The sequence below is a fragment of the Scardinius erythrophthalmus genome (assembly GCF_964197995.2).
Source record: "Scardinius erythrophthalmus genome assembly, chromosome: 9".
In the NCBI taxonomy this organism is placed as follows: Eukaryota; Metazoa; Chordata; class Actinopteri; order Cypriniformes; family Leuciscidae; genus Scardinius; species Scardinius erythrophthalmus.
The window spans coordinates 29,010,929-29,032,564 of NC_138229.1; the positions used below are offsets into that span (position 1 = coordinate 29,010,929).

The window sequence follows — 21,636 nt, forward strand, 5'->3', positions numbered from 1 at the left end:
TAGCAGCTTGACAAGCAAAACTGTTAATGCTGAATAAATTATGCAGAATGCATAACACTGGAGTACTAAAATGGTCTCATCCCTTGATAATTACTGAAGCTGCTCACACAGTTTCACATGACGGCTAGAGCTCCGCAGTTCAGAGAGAGTTCACTGCCTGAACCCTCACAAACACTCCTACAATAAATGAAGCTGTCCACACTGCATAATTAACTCTTATTAACACTGCCTGTGCCTTGATTTATGAGAAAGTTGCAGTTTTGTCACATCGCTTACTTGTGGTGTATATGCAGACAAAATTTGTGTCACAAAATAAAACCACTTATAAAAACAGTATAAGTGGGGGGCCACACTTATACTGTTTTTTGGTTAAAACAGACCGAAGACAATAAACATAACAGTTTTTTTAATAACATGAATGTACTAGTTCAATAATATTTGGAAGTAACAGGAAGTGGGCTATGGGAAAATTAGCAGGAGAGCACAATTCCAAAAAAGCACTGATGGGAGAGGAAAGTTATGTGTGTGATCTAGGACCAAAAGTTTTCTGTGATTTTTAGAACATTTTATTAGCTAAAAACCATTGCGCCTATAGAGTGTCCCCGTAAACCATATATACAAGTGTGTGTGTGTGTGTGTGTGTGTTCCAGGGGGTAATCTATCAGCCGGAAACTGAAGCTTCCCCGGGGGCCGCCATTGATTAGCAGACCATCACCTGCTGTTAGCAATCCATTGACTCCCATTCATTTTGGCGTCACTTTGACAGCGAATAACTTTACATCTGAGGCGTTTAAAGACTCCATTTTTCCATTATTTATTTCTAAAGAAACCCAAAAATTTATAAAAGGCTCCATTACCTTGTAGCTTACATTACATTAAATTTCCCTGTGGTGAAAATCCAGCTTTTAATGTTGTTTTATGTCTATATGGTGTTTTTAATACGCTTTAAGACAAACCATGTGCAAATTCATAAGTGAACACCATTGCTGAGTATTTTCTGCTTAAAACTCCAGTGAAAGAAAGACAGTCTCAAAAACGAGGTTTTCTCACATCACAAACTACCTTGTAACCAATCAGGAGTGCGCTTCCCAAAAGCATCATCAACCAACTATGGTCACAAGTTCCGTCGTTATCAGCATAGTACGAGTCATGTTTCCCGAAACCATCGTTCTAGCAAACATTGGCAAACAGCATCGCAAAGTTGTGTGGTTGAAACGACTACTCTTGACCTGTGGTTAGAAGCATAGTTTCATGTTTGCATGACATGTGGACTCAATAAATCCTTATCTTGAGCAAAATAAGCAGACTAACATTCAGTACAATCAATATCTTTTATTTATAATACATACAAATGTCATTTACGTCTTTTAGTTTGTCAAGAGATTTAAAGCACCGTTTTTGAACTATGTACTATGTAAGAACGAGTCTATGATTGAATCTGGAAATAAAGCAAAATAGCTGAGAAAAATTTGAAATAGTCCTCACCTTAGCATTAATTTGATCTCAAACAGTTTCATTAAAAGAAGTTATTACTCCACCACCTGCTGCGTGACATCATTAACCAACGTGGTTGAACTACCAATTTGCAACGATACGGTTTTGGGAAACAGTCGTGATTAGCTTCGTACATCATGCATCGTACCATGGTAGTTAAGCAGCGAGTTGCGTCGTTGTTCGGGAAACGCACCCCAGGTCAACGTGTGACAGTCAATGAGTGGATCTCTGAGCTGGTGTGAGTGAGTGGAGGCGGGGCTAATTTGCATATTCATAGAACTGAGTATACTAAATGTGGCAAGGGTTGCATTGAAATGCAATGAATGCAAAGTTGCATTTTTTCAAGGAAAAAAACATTTAAATATGTAATTTTGGTGATCAAAGATGAGTTTTAAGAAATCAAATTATTGACTACAGGGGGTCTTTAAATAAAACATACTTTTTCAGTACGTATCAGACTGTTTAAAACTCAAAGGACTGTCATTTAAAGGGCACCTATTATGCAAAATTCACTTTTACATGGTGTTTGAACATAAATGTGTGTTGGCAGTGTGTGAGCAAAACCACCCTAGAATGATAAAAATCCACCCAGTAGTTTTTTTACTATCTCAATAAATCACAAGCACTGTCTCAGAACGCCCTGTTCTAGATTTTCCTCAGTGTGACGTAGAAATGAGCTAAGCCCCACCGACGCGGTTTGATTGACATCTGGTTTTGGCATAGACCCCGCCCTCGGTGATCTGTTCTGCACACCATCGCCATTGTTTCAACGACAGCCGGTAATGTCTCCTAAGAAGTGTAGGTGTTCTGTTGTGGGATGTAAGAATGGAGATACTAGTCTTCACTGACATCAGAGCCACTGGAAACGCAGCGGATGGATTTTATTTATGAAGAAAAGGCACCACTTAAACTTCCTAAATACAAGAATCATTTTCTGACTGACTGTTTAGTGAACGAGGGTCAAAGTTAATCCTCAAGTGTGGATCGTTGCCTACTGTTCGCGATCCAACGTCACCTCCAGAAGAAGTAAGTGTATTTTATCATTTTTGAGCAAATAGTCATTTCAATCGATGTCATGTCAGCCAGTTCAATAACAAATGCGTCTAAAGCTATTTATTGTCGTCGTCATAGGATGTCTCAACAAACAACGTCAGACAGTTTTATGTCACGTACATTATTTTTTGCAGCAATAAAAAATGTAAAATGAATACCTCTATCTCCATAGACAGTATAAATGTCTATCTCCCTGCAGCATTTGTTTTCTGGTTCTGTAACGTTAGCCATCTTCTCATATTTGCCACATAAGAGTGTGTATAAGTTAGTTTAAAAAAATTGCGCGAAAGTTATCACAATTTGTTTGTGTGTGTGTGTGTGTGTGTGTTGCACATCCATAATTGCAAAGGGGACGCGATTAAAACTCTATAAGTACATAAATGTATCAAATAACCTCTCCGAGACGTTTAGTCCATTCTCATTCGTGTTTATTCTGTGCCGGAGTCTCTTCATCATCTGGGTCCAGCAGGGCGGGGATATGCAGCTCATTTACATTTAAGGTGATATAGACCAAAAAACAGCTCTTTTTAAAACAGGCCCCAAAAATGACATTTTCAAATGGTTATAATAAATTAACTGTGGGGAATTTTGTGCTGAAACTTCACAAATACATTCTGGGGACACCCAAGACCAATATTACATCTTGTAAAAAGGGGCATAATAGGTGCCCTTTAATGACCTGTAGACTAACCTAAATGTCTCACTATTACATTCATGCGTACAACAGGCATATCTGTGATTGGTTGCAATGCTCAACCTCTGCAAAACACTTTGTGAATAGAATAATTGCCCAACAGGCGCAGACCTAAATTAATTGCTATAATTGACTCTCAGTTGTAACTGTCTAGTACTACAATTGTCCAAACAACACGTAATTGTCCAGTACTAGAGAGTTTCAATAAAAGACAGAACATAGACTTGTGCTGAGGAAATAAACCATTGACTAGGTCTCTCTCTCCTCTCTGTGCCTTTCAGAGCTTCGACTGAAGCAGATCCACAGCACTGGGGTGAAAGTCTGTTCAAAGTATCACCTCAGCCTTGAACAAAACTCCCTGTGGAGAATCAAACACACAGTCTGAGAGAAAGAGAGCAGACTCACCTGCTGCACAGTCCGCTTCATCTTCACCGTTTTCACAGTCTCTTTCCCCGTCACACCGCCAGGACAGCGACACGCACTTTCCTCCACAGTCAAACTTCTCTGGTGGACACGTCTGTTTGACTGCTGTGGATCAGAAGCAGATGTTTGAACAGGTTCACCTAAAACGTCAAATCATTCTGCTGATCTCACTGTGCCTAATGTTTTATGAATGCTATGAATTCGGACATACTACTCAGCTCACATTCTGTTTTTCGACAACTATATAGTATGGAAGTAGGTTTGTCGGGACGCAGGTTTGGTTCACAATTGATTCCAACTGTTGAATATTAGCATGTTGCTAAGCTAATGACACAAACACAAGCATGAAAATACACACCACAAATATTTGGTAAAAGTAATTAGTTGGTACTTTTTTTAATCAATACTTTTCAGTATTGAAAGAAGTTTATATAATATTGATCAGGGTTTTTTTTCACATCACAGTGCATTCTGGGATTGTCTTGTCCATGAAGGACACCTGTCACCATTTACTCACCATTTACCAAAATTCTGTCACCATTTACAGAATGGTGTCAAAGTCGTTAGTCGAACACTAAGTCTTAGTTAGTCTTAGTTAGTCTAAGTCGAACTAAGTCGTTCCAAAGAATATCAAAACAACATTGAAATTGGAACAACAAAATAATCACAGAATGAAGACGTTTTAGACGTTGAAGTTTTATTTTGGGCTGAACTACTGTATACTTTTAAAGCAGCATAATAGTGTAAAGATAGCCAGTTTAAAAGTTGTCTAAAAATGATCAAATATACCTGCGTGCTTGTGCTTATCCTAGAATATGTACGGGATGGGTAATCCATAAGTGAATCAATTCATTTGAATTGGTGAATCAGTTCATTCAGTTAGTTCATTCATTTGAACAGTTCATTAGTTCAAAGAGTAAATTAGCCTATCCATTTTATGAGCCACCGCAGAAATGTCCTTTTTGTAGCAAAATATATAGTTAATTTGCTGCTCTTTATCACCATGTTTGAATTATATAAATTAAGGTGTTTCCTTTTTTGCTAGATGTATTTTGAGTATCTGCTCAATTTTAATGTCATCCAAATTGAGATCCTAATTATTTTAGTTCCAGATAAACTCTTATTGTAACTGTAACGTTCTGACCGGCAGATCGGGCAATGAGGATGAGATGAGGCAAGTGGATCTAAATGCAGCCGTATACTTTAATAAACAAATAAAACAAAGAAACAAGCAAGGATTAATACTAATTAAATGTAACAGAGTGCTCTTAAACGCAAGCAACGCCAAACAAAGAACAGAAAAAACTGAGGTTTAAGTGCTTCATTTTGGGCCCACCTTGAGAGTCCATGAAAACTAAACTGAAACTAAAACTAAAGTGACAGTAACAATAAATGATTTCATCTTGCATGGGATCTAATCATAAAAAAAACTGTTAAATGCCTCTTAAAAAAAAAAAAAAAAAAAATTATATATATATATATATATATATATATATCCTTCAAAAGAATAGTTCACCCAAAAAAGAATATTGTCATTATTTACTCACCCTCATTTCGTTCCAAACCTGTATGACACAAAAGAAAATATCAGAGGGTGAGTAAATGATGGCAGAATTGTCATTTTTAGGTGAACTATCCCTTTAAGTGATAGTAAACAGGGTCAGGCGGCAGATCAGAGGGCTCATGGCCCTCATTTTAGCAGATCTGTCCCCCTCTCTCCTTCACAGTCACGGTCAATCTGCTCCATTTGGCATGGATGTCTGTTGATATTAGATAACAGTTTGAGAGGTATCAGAAATGCAGGCATAAATAAATCATCTCTGGCTGCAGAGGCCTGGAGAGCCGCCACAGTCAATGAGTCTGCCGGGGCCATTCAGCTGCTCTTATATCATGGAAGAATTCACAGGGGCCCAACAAGTTGTACCAATTAGCATGGCTAAGGATATGTTGTATACACTGAAATGGCAGCTCCGTTGAAGCAGTCAGTTTTGACTTGAGTGAATTTATTATCCATCGCTGGATCTGTTTCATCATTTAAAGGAGTGATACATATCAAATGGGGGAGTGATTTCTGCATTATTGCAGCACTTGTCCAACCCTACAGTATCATTCATCAAGCAAGATGGCTGTCATTAAACTTCCTGACTTTATTCAAATATGCTTATATTGAATGCAAGCCAGCCTTGCTATTGAAATAGTGTGAACCAACAGTGTCATGTCATAACACTTCATGGCATACAAAGGAACTGCAATGCAGTAATGCAGTGTTTTAGTGTGCAGGAGGGTGTGTGTCAGTATTCATTTTTTAACTGAAACAATTGTAATGCTTCAGAGATTCATAAGCCACCAAGAGAGGATAGACTAATTCTGAAAACATCAACGGGACACATTAAATGTGGAGCTTTGTTCCCAAACCTAGTGAGCTGTCTCGCTGTCTACAGCCTACATCAGCTGACAGCATCTATCTGACATGGAACCTAATAAGTGACAGATTTGGAACGTTCTTCACAGCATGTGTGCCACACAATATAGCACCAATCATGTGAAACACACAGGAGACTTGGTACACAATTGTCAAACGTAGAATGTCGCTAAGCTAAAGGCACAAGAACAAGCATAAAATATGCAGCACAGAGCACTCAAATATTTGCTAATGGTATCTAGATGGAACTATCAACTACATTGTTACGTTCTAAGTATAAGTGCTGTTATTGTTCTTTGAAAATAGAAAAAAGGGTTGTTTTTTTGAAAATAAACATTTGTTAATTGAAATAAAGCTGAAAGAAAAATGTTATATATAAATTAAAATAAATAAATAAAATTAAAAAATCTAAATGAAAATGACTAAAAGTACTAAAAATACTAAAACTAAAACCGAAATAAAATTGAAAGCCTTATTAAAGCTAAATAAATTATAAAAAAATACAAAATTACATAAAATGACTAAAACTAAAATGAAAACAAAAATAAAACTAGTTCAAAAAATTAATAAATGCTATAATTGTATATAAAAATACTAAAATAACAATGTGAAGTATGTTTATTATTGACCAGGTTTTACATTGTTTTTGTTTTTAATAATCAGAGAGCATTCTGGGATTGCCTTATCTGTGAAGAACAAATGCCTCCAATTGACTCCAATAAGGTAAAAATAAAAATAAGTAAATAAATAAATAAACCAAACATTTAAATATCAAACATATTTATACTGTGTCTTTTCACAAAACATTTTGTCACACTAAATAGCATGAACAAAAATCAACAGCCTCAAAAACACTTTCACAAGGACCTTTGTATAAAAATATCAGAAAAAAACAACTTACTGATATATATTTCAACCATTAATAAAGACAATTAGTTATAAAATAAGAAAAAAATAAACAAATCAGCAGTAGCACAAATTAATACTGAACAAAGAAAGAAATCAAATATAATCAAATGTAAGATAACACTGCATATAGTTTAAAAATATATCTATATATATATATATATATATATATATATATATATATATATATATTGATAAATCTTTATGAAAGTTACAAGTTATTCAGTCAAGATCAGTCACTTTACAAGATATTTTGACATATATTTTGACCGCTCCCGGGTCCGCATGACAGCTTTCACATTACCAGATTTTCATGCAAACTGTGTTTCGAAGTAAACTGCCAGTGTGAAAGCCCCCTAAAAGGATTTGGTTTTAAGAGGTACGGTCTGCTATTTCTGCAGGAAAAGGGAAGAAAAGGAGAGTGAGAATGTCAGCAGGGTCAGAAGAGCTTTCTTCAGCCCCGTGTAATCTCACACTTGTGTTTTCTGCAGAGAGGTGTGAGGTAAGAGAGTGCGGTGTCGTGAAAAGGTCGCGGTGGACTCAGAGGAGACATTGGGCTTTGCTGATGGCTATTTGATCAAGGGCTTCTTAACTCCACTTCATCAAATCAGCAGAGTCAAATATCGCCGCTAGTCTCTAAACACATTAAATTGATCCCCACTTCATAGTCAATTCTGCTGTCAGGAGAGCTTCCATATGGAAATAGAGTACAGGAAAATCATGTGCCGGAACATTAATGTAGTCACCTTTAACTTAAAGCTGCAGTGTGTCATTTCTAAGCCACAAGTGACACCAAATAGAATAGCAATTTACATTAGGGGCTTTCGCACCGGATAGTTGTAAGAACTTAGTTCTTAGTGTGTACAATTTAGCGTGTAGAAGTTTGATACGGTTAGACTTTGTGTGAGAGCACTTTGTGGACTACAACTCCTCGCTGCTTTCGACGGGAATCTGAAGAAAGAACAGCCCATTTGGTTTAAATGGTGACATTTGGGTACAAAACACACAGGCATCTCGATCTGTCTCCATAGATTATCGCAGCATTAGCACCGTGATTTGACAAGTGGAGGGAAAATGTGTTATGGCGTGACGTCACATAGGCGACATGTAGTCTTTCTCGTTATGTCTTTTCCACAACTGCTAGCCGAAGAATCGTACCATATACTGTCAAACTCGTAACATGAAAAATTATATAAAAAATTCACAGACAACATATGTTCACATTCACGGCTCAATTCAAACGGGACCAGAAAAGCTGGTTTCCGCCATGAAAAAAAAAAAAAAAAAAAAGGTAATTTCGACTTTTTATCTCACAATTGCGAGTTTATATCGCACAGTTCTGACTTGCAATTCTCAGCTTGCAATTTCAAGCTGAGAACTCACAATTCTGAGAAAAGTCAGAAATGCGAGTTATAATAATAAATGTATCTTGAGCAGTAAATCAGCATTGTAATGATTTCTGAAGGATCATGTGACACTGAAGACTGGAGGAATGATGCTGAAAACTCCGTTTTGATAGTACATTTTAAAAAATATTAACATAGAAAACAGGTATTTAAATTGCAATAATATTTCACACTATTACTGTTTTACAGTATTTTTGATCAAATAAATACATGTACTGACCCCAAACTTTTGAATGGTGGTGTATGTACAAAAACACACTGAGAATGAGTATAAAAGATTACAACTCACATTTTTGGATTCAATTTTACTTTTATTAAACATTTACAGAGCACTAGTATAGCTTGACTCTTGTTAGCTACATTGTTAACATGTTATTGAGGAACAAACTAGGTCATTTCTAGATCTGGGCCAAATTAAAGAGACAGAAAGCTAAAAAAATAAATTATTTAAGCACTGTTTTAGTTCAGCTGGTATTATAGTTCACTTCATAGACAGATCAGTGAACTAGTAATAATCCTTTGATTATAACTGGGTAATGTTACAGACGGACAGGCTTCGATATACTGAAGAAAAAGATTTCATGCACTAGTCCAGCAGTGATTTAAACATATTGGACAACATATGGCAGTCAATTACATAAAGTGGGGCAGCAAAGCCCTGATTGTGCTGTATTTTGACGGTAGAGATCACAAACATTCTCAGCTTTCAGACACTAATGCTTTCCTTATGAATGTTTAGCTTTTCCTTTTAAACGCCGTTAAACCGGCTTTTATCATTCCTGTGTGTTTTTCTGCCATAGGAAAATGTTAAATGTGCTGAACATGGAAGCATCATTCATTTTTAAATAAGACATCCATAATAGCGTTCACTAATGTGAGAGCACAAGGTTACTCCAGCATGAAATTTGTGCGTGACAGACAGCAAGTGTGTGTGTGAAGGAATGTACTCTTGCTGTACCTTTAAGTTTATATGCATGTGTGTAAAGCTTGGCTTATATAGCCATCATAATAGAAGGTGAGCATCAGTGATCCTACTTGGGAGGACAGGTTAGAAAAAAATGCAGATAAGCAATGAAATTCATTTAAATAATAAGGAATTCGTTTCAAGATTCCAACTAAAATTAGGGCTATCAATTTGTATTTTGATCAAATAAATGCAGCCTTGGTGAGCATAAGAGACTTCTTTCAAAAACATAAAGAAATATATTAATTATTCCAAACTTTTGACTGGTAGTGTATTAATATGATTTATTTTTAATAGACCCAAATAATTACATTATTTTTTTTAAATTTTACACAACTAAAAAACAACAACAAAAGCAAAATGACAGCAGATTCAAAGCTTAGAGCAGATAATGTAATGCGTTTTGCATTTAGCGTGGAAAGACAGATTGCAGCAAGCCTGGTTTGGACATGGTGAAACTCTGAGGATATTGAACAGCTCTAGGCACAATCTCTGGGTTGCCATCTCATAACACTTTTTTGACAAGACCTGAATGCTGAAGTAAGTCGTTTGAAGCAAAACGCTAAACAAAGTCTTGAGATATTGCTGGATAAAGTGCATGCTTCATTGTTTATGGCAGCTATACAATTTAAACACGAATGAGGTTTTGTTAAGCTACACAGGTTCAGCGCGGTCATAGTGCTTTTGGGGACAATTTACAAGATCCAATTATTCAGTTGCTATGAGTGTTGTAGAAAAGTCTTCTTTCTTTGTAAGAAATCTCTCAAGTCACGAAGTTGCAGATGCCAACTGTACATCTACCAATCCCGATCGCATAACTCTCTTTTATACCATTTCACTGAGGCTGTCTGGCTTCTCTTTAAAGGTGGGATGCCAACAACTGGTCCATTTAATAAAAAAAAAAAACAGCATATGACATTTAAATCGTACCATAGAGTAACTGGTGCATGTTTATACTCACTGTGTTTGTCTTGTACTAGTACACTCCATTCAGACCTATAGGCCTAACTGTGGCCGACAGTTCCCTACTTTTGTTTACCAGGCTATTCTACAAACATATACTATATCTCTAATAAAAATATACAATATTGTAATTTCCTTTCAGATGAAGCGCATTTTACTCAGACATATGCTCTATTTTGGAAGTTATAAATGATGGCCAGCCAGGATTGGAAAGCCATGCGATATGAACTGTATGACTACAACAGGCTTTTTCAATTTTAAACTGAAGTCTAGTCATTTTTTCCACTAAACATTTTTCTCACTGTAAAAATTGGTCTTTATATATTAAAATATATATCTACTTTTATATTTTGGTAAGACTATAAAAGTATATAAAAACAATCACCAAAAAGTTGGACTAGAAACCTGTGAACTTAATCTTTAATCTTTGTCCCGCCAAAGATTTATTTTGATCTATTTTGATCATTTAATGTGATAAAACCAATAACGGAACAAAATAATCTGATACTGTATGTCAAAAAGTCCTGTGCATTTAATCTTGGAGTGTAATAGATCTGCCACTTTTCCAAGTAACTTTGAGTCCCTCAGTGATTATAGTATAAATTACCTAAGTGATGATTTTTTATTTCACGTATAATAGGACAAGTTAATATTTCAATCTGTTTCTTTGCATTTATTTTGGATTTATTATGAGTATACTGGGCTGGGTAAGGTACTTTGTTGATGACCGTGTTTGTCCGCCACCACCGAAGACCAGTTTTGACCCGGGTAAAACCCTGTATAACTAAAATGTAGTAACATCAAATACAATCCTACACAATAATACTCAGTCTATAATGCATAACAACTCTTTATGCAAATGAATAGACCTCCAAATAAACAGCATCTAATTGGTTCTTATATCTTGCCTATATGGTTTTTACACAGAGCATCGGTCTGACTTTGTGAATTCATTAGAAAAGCAGTTGTTGAAATGTGCCTTGAGTATTTATTCCATTTAAATGCATTAGATAACTCTTTTGTGTGGCATTTCTGTTGAAGATGCTTCTTAAAGATTATGAAATCCCATTAGCATGCAAACTCATGAAATGAACAGTCGCCTATACTGATGAAATAAATAAATACAATAATATACCCATGCATTAGCTGGAAGTAAATGACTTATTTTTTTCAATCCACATTACTGGCATACACAAATTAAACATGATTGTCTCTTTCTGCTGAAGTTAATGCAGACATGGAGCGGAAAGAGCAGAAATGCCGCAGGGAGCTCTCATATTTGAGCTGCAGTCAATCTAATATGACGTTTCATGTTCCACAGCTGCGCTCCTCACCTACAGATGCCGGTATACTGTAGTCATGGAAACAGAGCCATGGTTTTATTGTGCAACTCACAAAATACTCATATTGGCCTCATGTAATCAATATAATCACTGTCTATTTTTTCACTTGTAAAAACAGCAACAAGAGGCCTGTTGGACAGACTAAACGCGCTGTTTTTGATTTACTGAGTACCCATGTGCTCAGCTGAACACATTGAAACAACTGAAACACCATGGTGGCGGGAGAAAGTAATATGGCCAAAAGCATAATGGCCTTGAGTGATGTAATGCTTTTATAAAAAGGCACCAATATAAAAATTACAGAATATCAAAACACCACATCCAAAAATGAGTTACATTTATTATTAGCAATAATATTATTATTTATAATAATACTCTAACAACAACATAAAGAATAATAATAATAAGTAGCATTATTATTAATGCCAATAATAAATGTAACTATTTAATGGACATGGTGTCTTACTGATATTAACGTTGGTACTGTCCATATTAACCCTAGACATTTTTTATTCCTAAAACATTTGTCTTCTTCCAGTGTTGAAATAGATTTTGAGTCCCAGATGTTCAGTGTAAAGACTGTAGTTTGCCTGTCTGGTTCATTAATTCATTAGACTGCTACAGCTGCCAAGCCATGCAGCAACTCGGCACATTAATATTGAATCCGGCTAATGTGTGGTCACAGGTGTGCGTTTACAATAACTTTGAGCATGTAAGAATTTAGAGTTTGGAACTATAATAACTTTTTTATAGCGCCTTTAAAGGAGCTTCTCAAAGCGTTTCACAAGGTAAAAATACAAGGAAAATACAACAGAAATCAACAATAGTACATCGGTGTATTAAAGGGGTGGTTGAATATGATTTAACTTTTCTAACTTTAGTTAGTGTGTAATGTTGCTGTATGAGCAGAAACAACATCTGCAAAGTTATGACGCTCAAAGTTCAAAGCAAAGGGAGATATTTGCTTTTAAAGAAATTGCTTTTTAAGGACTACAACAAACGGCTGGTAGGGACTACACGACATTCCTTCCGGGTTAGTGACATCACTAACCCTAACATTTACATAAACCCCGCCCCATGAACACTATTTATAGATTATCAAGACAGAATATGCTAATCAGTGACTAGAAGATAACTACGCATAAGCCACATAAATTCACCAACTAACCATTCAGAAATGTTGTCTACATGTTGTCAGTTCACCTTGAGTCTCTCCATCTTTCTGACTTCGATTTGAACATAAAAGGCTAAAGGTTTTTCAAATTTCCAGTGCATGTTTGTGTGAGGTAAAAGCACAAGCTCTTGAAGCTCCGCCCTCTTTGCAGGGAGCAGCAGCTCATTTGCATTTAAAGGGACAGACACAAAATGGTGCGTTTTTGCTCACCCTCAAAAAGTGACAACTTTAACATGCTATATAAAAATATCTGTGGGGTATTTTGAGCTAAAACTTCACATACACACTCTGGGGACATCAGAGACTTATTTTACATCTTGTGAAAAGGGCATTTTACCACCCCTTTAAAACAATAAGGAATGTTACCGCAATTAACAGTAAGCTAATAAAAAAAAAATACAAATTGTTACAAGAGACTGTGTTTCCTGAATTTCAACAGTAAGTTGGTTCCACAACCTGGGGGCAGCTATAGAAAAAACTCTGTCACCCATGGAATATAACTGTGCTTGATGGACAGCCAACAGGCCAGGCTGAGAAGAGCCAAGTGGGAATAAATAAAGACTGAAAAGTAACGGTCCTAAAATTGAGCCCTGAGGTATGCCAGTAGAAACTGGTCCAATATCATGTTTAGAATAGCCTATGCTTCAGTATGCTGTTCAGACCAGTTTGATTCTTTATTACATATTTACATACTAAAAAGGAAGAATGGACAAACATACCAAATGAAGGAACGAGCCACAGGACAAAAACTGCAAGTCAATTCTATTTTCTCTGTTTTATCATTTAGTACAGTGGTGAAGTTTTGTCTTGGGGCAGAATTGAACTGTGGACTCATTCATCTTTAATGGGAACTCTAGCACAAACAGCCCTTTCTGTAGATGTCTCTCATGTTTTCCCACTGAACATCATCCCTGAACACACATTTTCTGAACTGGTTGGGGATGGGGACTGAATCATTCATGATAAAAGTGCACACGCGATAGTAGAAGGTAAAAATGTGATTAAATACAAGATGAGATTCTCTGATGAGCTTTGAAATAACTTCCGCTGAATAAACTAAACCCTCCTATAATTTGATCCATGGGTACAAAATACATTGAAAAGGAACAGAAAAGAATTTCAGCCTTGAATACATCACAAAGCCGTGAGTACATAGAGTTTACGTGATGCTATCTACATGAACTCTACAACATGTCACATTTAATTGTCCCCCAGAGAGGAAAGAACATTAACTGGATAAATTAATCAGACCAAACATCAGACAAACACAATCATGTTTCTGGACAACAAACACACTGGGTGGCCAATCAGTGACTGTGTTTAAACTGAGAGGCCAACTTGACTTCAGGTGCAGTTTATAGGAGTGTGTTTAATATTAGTAGCCTAAAGGAATGTTCTGGGTTCAATGCAAGTTATATCACTCGGCTTACAAAAAAAAAAAAAAAAAAAAAAGACTCGTCCCACATTTCATAGTAATGCATTATGGATGATTCATAATGAATAAGGCATTCTGGGGGGTTAAACAACTGAAATGTGAAGCTTGTATTAAAATGACAGCATGTATATTAACTCTTCTGTACAAAAAGTATGTAACTGGAGCTGATGAAAGTTATCTATGTGATCCCTTTAATGCAAAGATTTCTTATGTGGATAAAGTTGCCCTGTTGACTTCCATAAGAGCTGTATGATACTGTAAAAACAATTGTGCTTGCTTTTATAAACTGAGGGTTGAGTCAAAATAATGTTCTTTTGCAGAATAGGCTCATCACAGATGCAATTTATAGCACTTAACTTAAATTGAAATTGTAACAATCCTTTAAATCATAAATTCTCAACCAGGGGCCTCAGCAAACTTCCCCAAAAGGTATTATTTAAAATGAGTTAAATCACAACAACTCACAGAATAGTTTTGCCATGTTTATGATTTGTGATTTTTTTAAGTCGACATTTCTGTGATTAAAGCTGACGTCAATAATGAACAATAAGCCTAAATCTTGAGCTGAGACTCGAAAGCGGGTTACATTATGCACAGCTATGGCATATGACACAGTGCTGCCCACAAGGCTATTGCTCCTACATAATAGATTATTTTTATCAGTTCTTTTGTCTTTGGGTCATTATAGTGAAGCTGTGGGTTTTAGTTACTAAGACATATATGCTAGAACTTTTCAGTTTCTAAGCTATTTTCCTGATAAATCACAAAACAGTGTTGACAATACATTTCTGTGCTACTGAATGTTTCTGTGTGCGTGTGATCTGCACTGCATGTGATGATTCGTTTAGAACATGCATTTACCCGATTAATTTTGAGCATCCAGATGGTATAATCAAACCTATATTGTGGAGCGATCTTGTAGTATACATTGATTTGTCATTTTAACTGTTGGAAACAGAGCATAAAAGTGGAGTTCAAAGATTTCTTATCCTGTTGTGCCCTCTATAGCCTATGATAAGCGACTAGTCGATGTGAAGCTTAAAAACATCATGGCAGAACATTAAAGTCTACTAGTCTGTGCAACCCCTAGTTGCAATGTTAATGTATTTGTCCTAGGCGGACTAGATGTGCTATGCATACTGCTGCTTCAGAGCAAGTATGGATTTGCTACTGCTAATAGATACACAGACATTATGCTGTGAGCATGCAAGATATGCTGCTGCTGCAGAGGAACTCTGATAGCACGATACAGCACTAGCCTACAGCAAACACTGAACCAGACTATTTAAATCGTTGAGCAAGCATTCTCATTGGCTGTAGAATCAGCAGTGTGCCAATCAACTTGTGCCATGTGGTAATTATGTGATTCCTTGCAGATTGCATGTAAAGGACCTATCAGCCTACGCCCTCTAGAGTTTCATGACTGAACTAGAAATGGAGCAACTTGAAAAATGTATTTTTATTACAACAGAAGTACCAGAGGTACATAGCTTACATATAGGAGGACCTTTGAATATTGTCTTGGACAAAGTCGGGCCTTGGAGTCAAAAAGGTTAAGAACCACTGCTTTAAGCAAACAATTAAACCAAGAAATGAACAGAACCAGTAAGAGTTTTATGATGTGATGTGACTTACTGCAGGTGGCATCAGCCTCATCTGATCCATCTGGACACTCAGGTTCTCCGTCACAACGCCAACGCCCAGGAACACACTGACCGTTCGCACACGCAAACTCTAAGGGTGCGCATGTGTTCTTCACTGCACATGAAGAAAGAAAGAGAGAGTTAAATGCTTGTACAGAATAAAATTTCAAGACACAATTTGCTCCGATTTCATCATGACTATCTTCATTTGAGTTTCGAATATGAATGAAAATCTAATGGGTTTGGAATGACATGAGAGTAAGTAAATTATGACAGAATTTTAATTTATCCTTTAAACAAAAATGTTGCTATACCTAATATTAATGCTAGAAAGCAAATTTTGTATAGTCTATTTCACTTTAAAATCAAGTAGTGAAATGTTTAATAAAATGGAGGAGAGGAAAATGAAAGGTACAGTATGCATAAAAAACAGATTTACAGCTTTTGTAATACTGCTGCACTCACTGATCAGAGCAGATGGAGCTGTATGCAATAGAGCATGGACAACAGTCTGGAGCCGCAGATATTATATGCAGAGACACTGCTCTCCACTTGCCGAGTTACTTACAAACTCTCACAGACCTTCAGTGGGCGGCATTCACAATACCCTAACACAACTCCACAAAACCTGTCGACAAACCTGAAGGAGCCACTGCGGCAATGCTGCATCATATTCTTTCCCCACAGCTCTGAAAGGCCTCCTATTGTCCTTGGACTCTGGTAAAGGCAATGCGTGGTGTGGGCCAGTAACCAACCAACAGGGACGCGTCTAATCAAACGGAATGCACCCGCAGCCCTCCCCGAATCGTCAAGCTGTGCATCTGACTCATCCGAGAATGTGTTTTTAACAGGAACATTACATCAGCAGCTCTCTCTTCTCCTTCACAACAGTAAACACCCGTTTATTGAGCAGATTGTAATCATGATAGACCCTTCGCTAAGCCCCACTTTGCTGCTGGCCAATCCTACTTAGCAACTGTTGCCGGCTGCTCTTTTTAATGCAAGTCTGAGGATCTGTGTGTTTGGACAGTTTAAAATTAAATTTGACAGGAATTACCTAAAAAAAAAGTTGTTAGTTTGCCGTTTTTGTCCATGTTACTATGTAATTTTATATTATTTAAAAGAAAACATCAGATAAATATATCATGCCAAAAATTCCATCCAGTCCACATCAAAATTATTCATTTGGATTGATTAAATTGGTACATTTTACTTAAAAATCACACTGTGCACTGAAGTCTCTATTGTAAGGCTAGTCTGAGTCGGAACTGTAAACAAGGAAAGCGGAGCTTAGCTTAGTTTATTTCTATGACTACAGGCACAGCTGTTAAATTGGGAAATTGTACTATAAGCTGTTTAAAAAGAAAATTTTACTTTTTTTAACAAAATGTGAGTGGTCAAAAATACCACAATGCTACACAATGCTGCTAGCTGAATTAAATCAACACTAAACTGAAGTGATCTGAATAAAGACACTTTATAGCTGAATTAAATTAATTTTATCATTAATTAACTATTATTAATCATTATCAACTTCATAACTGATGAACTTCACAAAATTGACATTGTTATTGAACTGAACTGAATCAACACTGAACTAAAATGAGCTGAATAATGACAATATTTTCTTTGGTAGAGCTACTTTACAACTGAAATTGAAGTTGTTTCATAATTGATGAATTTTGCATTAACGCTCTTATTTTCCTGTTTATTACTATGAAGCTGCTTTGAAACACTCTGTACTGTATAAAGCGCTATATAAATAAATGTGACTTGGGTTGACTATAGTATTGGATGTTTGCCAGGATGTTTCTTTGTAGTTGCCAAGGTGTTCTGCATGTTTTTTGCACAATAATGCATTTTTTCTTTGATATGGCTTGGATGTCTCCTTCAATAACATTTTATTTGTATTCCCCCACTGAAGCGAGGTGGGAGAGTAAAGAGAAAAACATAAAACGGAAAGAGCTGGACTAAAGTTATCTAGTGGGGTTTTATTTATGATAATTTATGCTCAGTTTTATCAGTCAATGACTGATAACAATTGCAGGATTAGACTGAACTAATTAGCAAAATTATTATGTTTATTAATAATGATAATGTTAAAAAAATGAAACACTGCACATGTGCACATGCCTGCACGCAGATGAAATTGTGATGCATTTAATTTCAGTGGGATGAAACTCTAATGGTTTGACGTTTCAAGGACAATGAGGACATCTGCTCTAAGATTCAGTGATACACTTTAAAGTTGTTAACTCACTAATAACTGTTTTCACCAACTAGTGCCATCTGTTAGGGAGGCACTATTTTAAATTAAGACAGAATGGTACTTTCAGAGACAGAAAACAGGGATAGAAAGAGATGGAAAAAGAGAGGAATGTAAAACTTCATCTGAAATCTAGTTATAAGCAACAATGTGTCGTAAATAGATGTGATGCGATAAGGAGATAACCAAAAAATGATCCTAACCACTCATATAGCCGTGATGAGTGGCAGGACATCTGAACAATAGTTTGGTTTTTACTTAGTAGAAACGGTGTTAATTACATTTATTTTTCCTTTCAATACTTAAGTACTGATAACAATTTGAATTAATAATGGACTATTAAAAATATTCCTTAATTAGCTTAGCAACATGCTATGCCATATTTAATTTGGTGCGAATGAAAACAAGCCTATCCCTTGTGGAAAAGAATTGCTCTTAATCATATTGAAAGTGCACTAATGTGCTTCAAATCTTAAAAGTATATTTAAAAAAAATGTTGTATTTGTATGCAGATATCACTTAATAGTGGAGCGGCTAAGTGCTTATGTTTGGCAGAATCGTTCAGTTTATGATACAAGCGTGAAAATTGGCATGAGCAGTCTCCATGTGTCACTTGACAAGAAAATTGTCCGAGCCACTTGAAATTTCAAGATGGCGGCCATTTTTCAAGATGGCCGACACCTTAGTGGAGCAGTTAAGTGATATAGTGGTTTATTTGGTGATACAAGCATGAAAATTGGCATGAGCAGTCTCTGTGGGTCACTTGACAATAAGCCACCTACAGCTACTTGAAATTTCAAGATGGCGGCCATTTTTCAAAATGGCCACCACCTTAATGGAGCAATTAGGCTTAAGAAATCATTTAGTTGGTGATACAAGCATGAAAATTGCCATGAGCCTAATTGCTCCACTAAGGTGGTGGCCATCTTGAAAAATGGCCGCCATCTTGAAATTTCAAGTAGCTGTGGGTGGATTATTGTCTAGTGTCCCACAGAGACTGCTCATGCCAATTTTCATGTTTGTATCACCAAATAAACCACTATATCACTTAACTGCTCCATTAAGGTGTCGGCCATCTTGAAAAAAGAAAAATCTTAAAAATTTCACGTGGCTCGGACAATTTTCTTGTCAAGTGACCCATGGAGACTGCTCATGCCAATTTTCACGCTTGTATCATAAACTGAATGATTATATCACTTAACCGCTCCACTATAAGTGTACACTTTCATGATGTTTCTTAACACACTTAAAAGTGCACACTGTAATAATGTCAGATTAAAAGTTTTACTTTAAAGTACATTTTAAATCATTGGTTTAATTTAATCATGACAAATTTGTTATTAAAAATATATCACACACCAGCCTTGTTCAAATTTAATATGACATCTACCCAAACTAAGGCTTGTCGTGATTTGCATAAGATGTTTCAAAACGGTCCCAATTTTTATTAGGATGCTGCCTAAGAAAGCAGCTACATACTGTATAAAGGCACCAGATAGAAAGGCAGCTTGGTAGGTTTTGAATCAGATCAGATATGTAATAGTACTGCACATCATAACCCAATAACAAGATAGTTTGTATGTGCTCCAGTCCTTTGAGTTTCACCTCCAGATAAGAAATAGAGTTCAGCTCGAGCGGCTCAATCTGGACGCTGTAATCACCCGAGGCCTGCCCAGTATAAACCAGATATGCTTCTACTTTCTGTCAGAACAGGGCAGACAAGCTTACTTCTATCCATCTCTACATCTTGTTTTGGTCCTGCAATCTTCCACCACTGTGTTCTAGTGTGATTTAAAAGTCAAAGGTTGACCAACACAGGCACAAAAATATGCCTCAGTGACAAAAGACTATCTAACCTGCTATAAACTTGAGCTGTTTCAAGCACAAAATAAAGTTGGAGCAATACCTGAAAACAGGATCGAGACATGATGGAAATATAAATATTTTACTCCCACACAAAGTAAGGACATACACATGCACACAAACTCGCACCCACAAAACACCATGTAACAGTTTTGTTGAGAAATAGTTTATTTCTGAGTCTCCCATTCAAGCAAATGGAAGATTAGTATTTCATTGGTAAATATCATCCTTGAAATTAAATAGTGTGCATTTGGGAAATGAAATCACATTAGGCAGGATTTGCAGCAGTGTGTCTGGGCGTCAGTGAGAAGTGGGGTGAGAAGAGCTTCTGCAGTTCAAAAATCCCGCATCTCTTCTGAAGCTAAAATCCCGAAAATCAAAAGGACTCTCTGAGAATTCAAGTGCATCAGACAGTAGATGCTAATTTTATGGCAAACCACAGATCCTGTTTCAGAGTAGAGCTGGTAATCGAATAAGCTGATGATTCTTTTGATGACATACAGTCTGGTAAGAAAGTAATATGTTTTGTATATCTTGCAAATCTACTAATCTACCAACAATTTTGACGATTAATTGAGTAATCTACATTGTACGGTTTGGAAAGCAATCTGTGACAAAAAGTAATCTGCCAAGTGTTTTAATAATTAATGGAGTAACTCTTTGTTGCACATCTTGGTAATTGAGTAATCTGCCAACAACATTCTTGATTAATCGAGTAATTTTTTGTTGTACATCCTGGTAATCGAGTTTTTTCATGAAACTTATGGTGGATAATTGAGTAATCTGCATTATACAGATTGGAAAGGGAGTAATCTGACAACTGTTGTTGATTAATTTAATTTAGTAACCTGCAGTAATCGAGTAATAACTTTTTTGATAATTATTCGACTAACCGTTGTTGTATATCTTGGTAATCGAGAAATCTGCCGATTATTTTGACAAGTGATTGAGTATTCTGTGTCGTGTCTCTTGCTTTTTGTGTTCAGCAAGTGTTTTTTTTTTTTTTTTATCAATGAACCTTAGTGTAAACAATCTACTGATTATTTTGATGATTAATCAATTAACAGTTAGCAACCAACACTTTTGCAGATTAATTGAGTATCATTATGGTGTACTGCAGATTTAATCATTTTATTTATTTACTTTTTTACCTACAGTATTCTTGCTCAGACCCTTGTCTATGGATTGTCCCTCTATATTACCAATTCACTGAGAATAATATAAATTGTAATACAAGATTTTTTAAATCAAGTACTCATTTAATTGAGTAATCATGAGTCTTAAATGAGAGGAAATGCTCAAATCACACAAAACACACAAACATCTCTCTCTCTTTTTCATTTGCTCTCCCTTTCATATAATGCTACAGGATTTCAACAGGAGTCTGATCCAGAATTAGGGCTTAGGGACAAATTGAAATACCTGGAGCTTTGAACACCCGCGCTCCAGAGAACAGCCTGTCCCCAATCATGTTTATGTGTGTAATCCTCAAATAAATGTCTCTATCAAACGATTGGACATGCTTCACATATCAGAATATAAACCCATGACATGCCTTCACATCTAATCCAGATTCACTCTTATTTT

The 21,636-nt window shown here is 36.1% G+C and overlaps 1 protein-coding gene across 1 annotated transcript in view; it reads right to left on the reverse strand.

The window, feature by feature from the left end:
• The window catches only part of LOC308696073 (low-density lipoprotein receptor-related protein 8-like), a gene marked incomplete at both ends in the record, with an annotated part of 85,761 nt that overhangs the window by 42,015 nt on the left and 22,110 nt on the right, over positions 1 to 21,636 (reverse strand). Inside the window, 2 exons of the mRNA XM_081374441.1 lie at positions 3,647 to 3,769; positions 15,913 to 16,035. Coding sequence (XP_081230567.1) covers positions 3,647 to 3,769; positions 15,913 to 16,035 — 246 coding nt within the window. The remainder of the gene's footprint in view (positions 1 to 3,646; positions 3,770 to 15,912; positions 16,036 to 21,636) is intronic.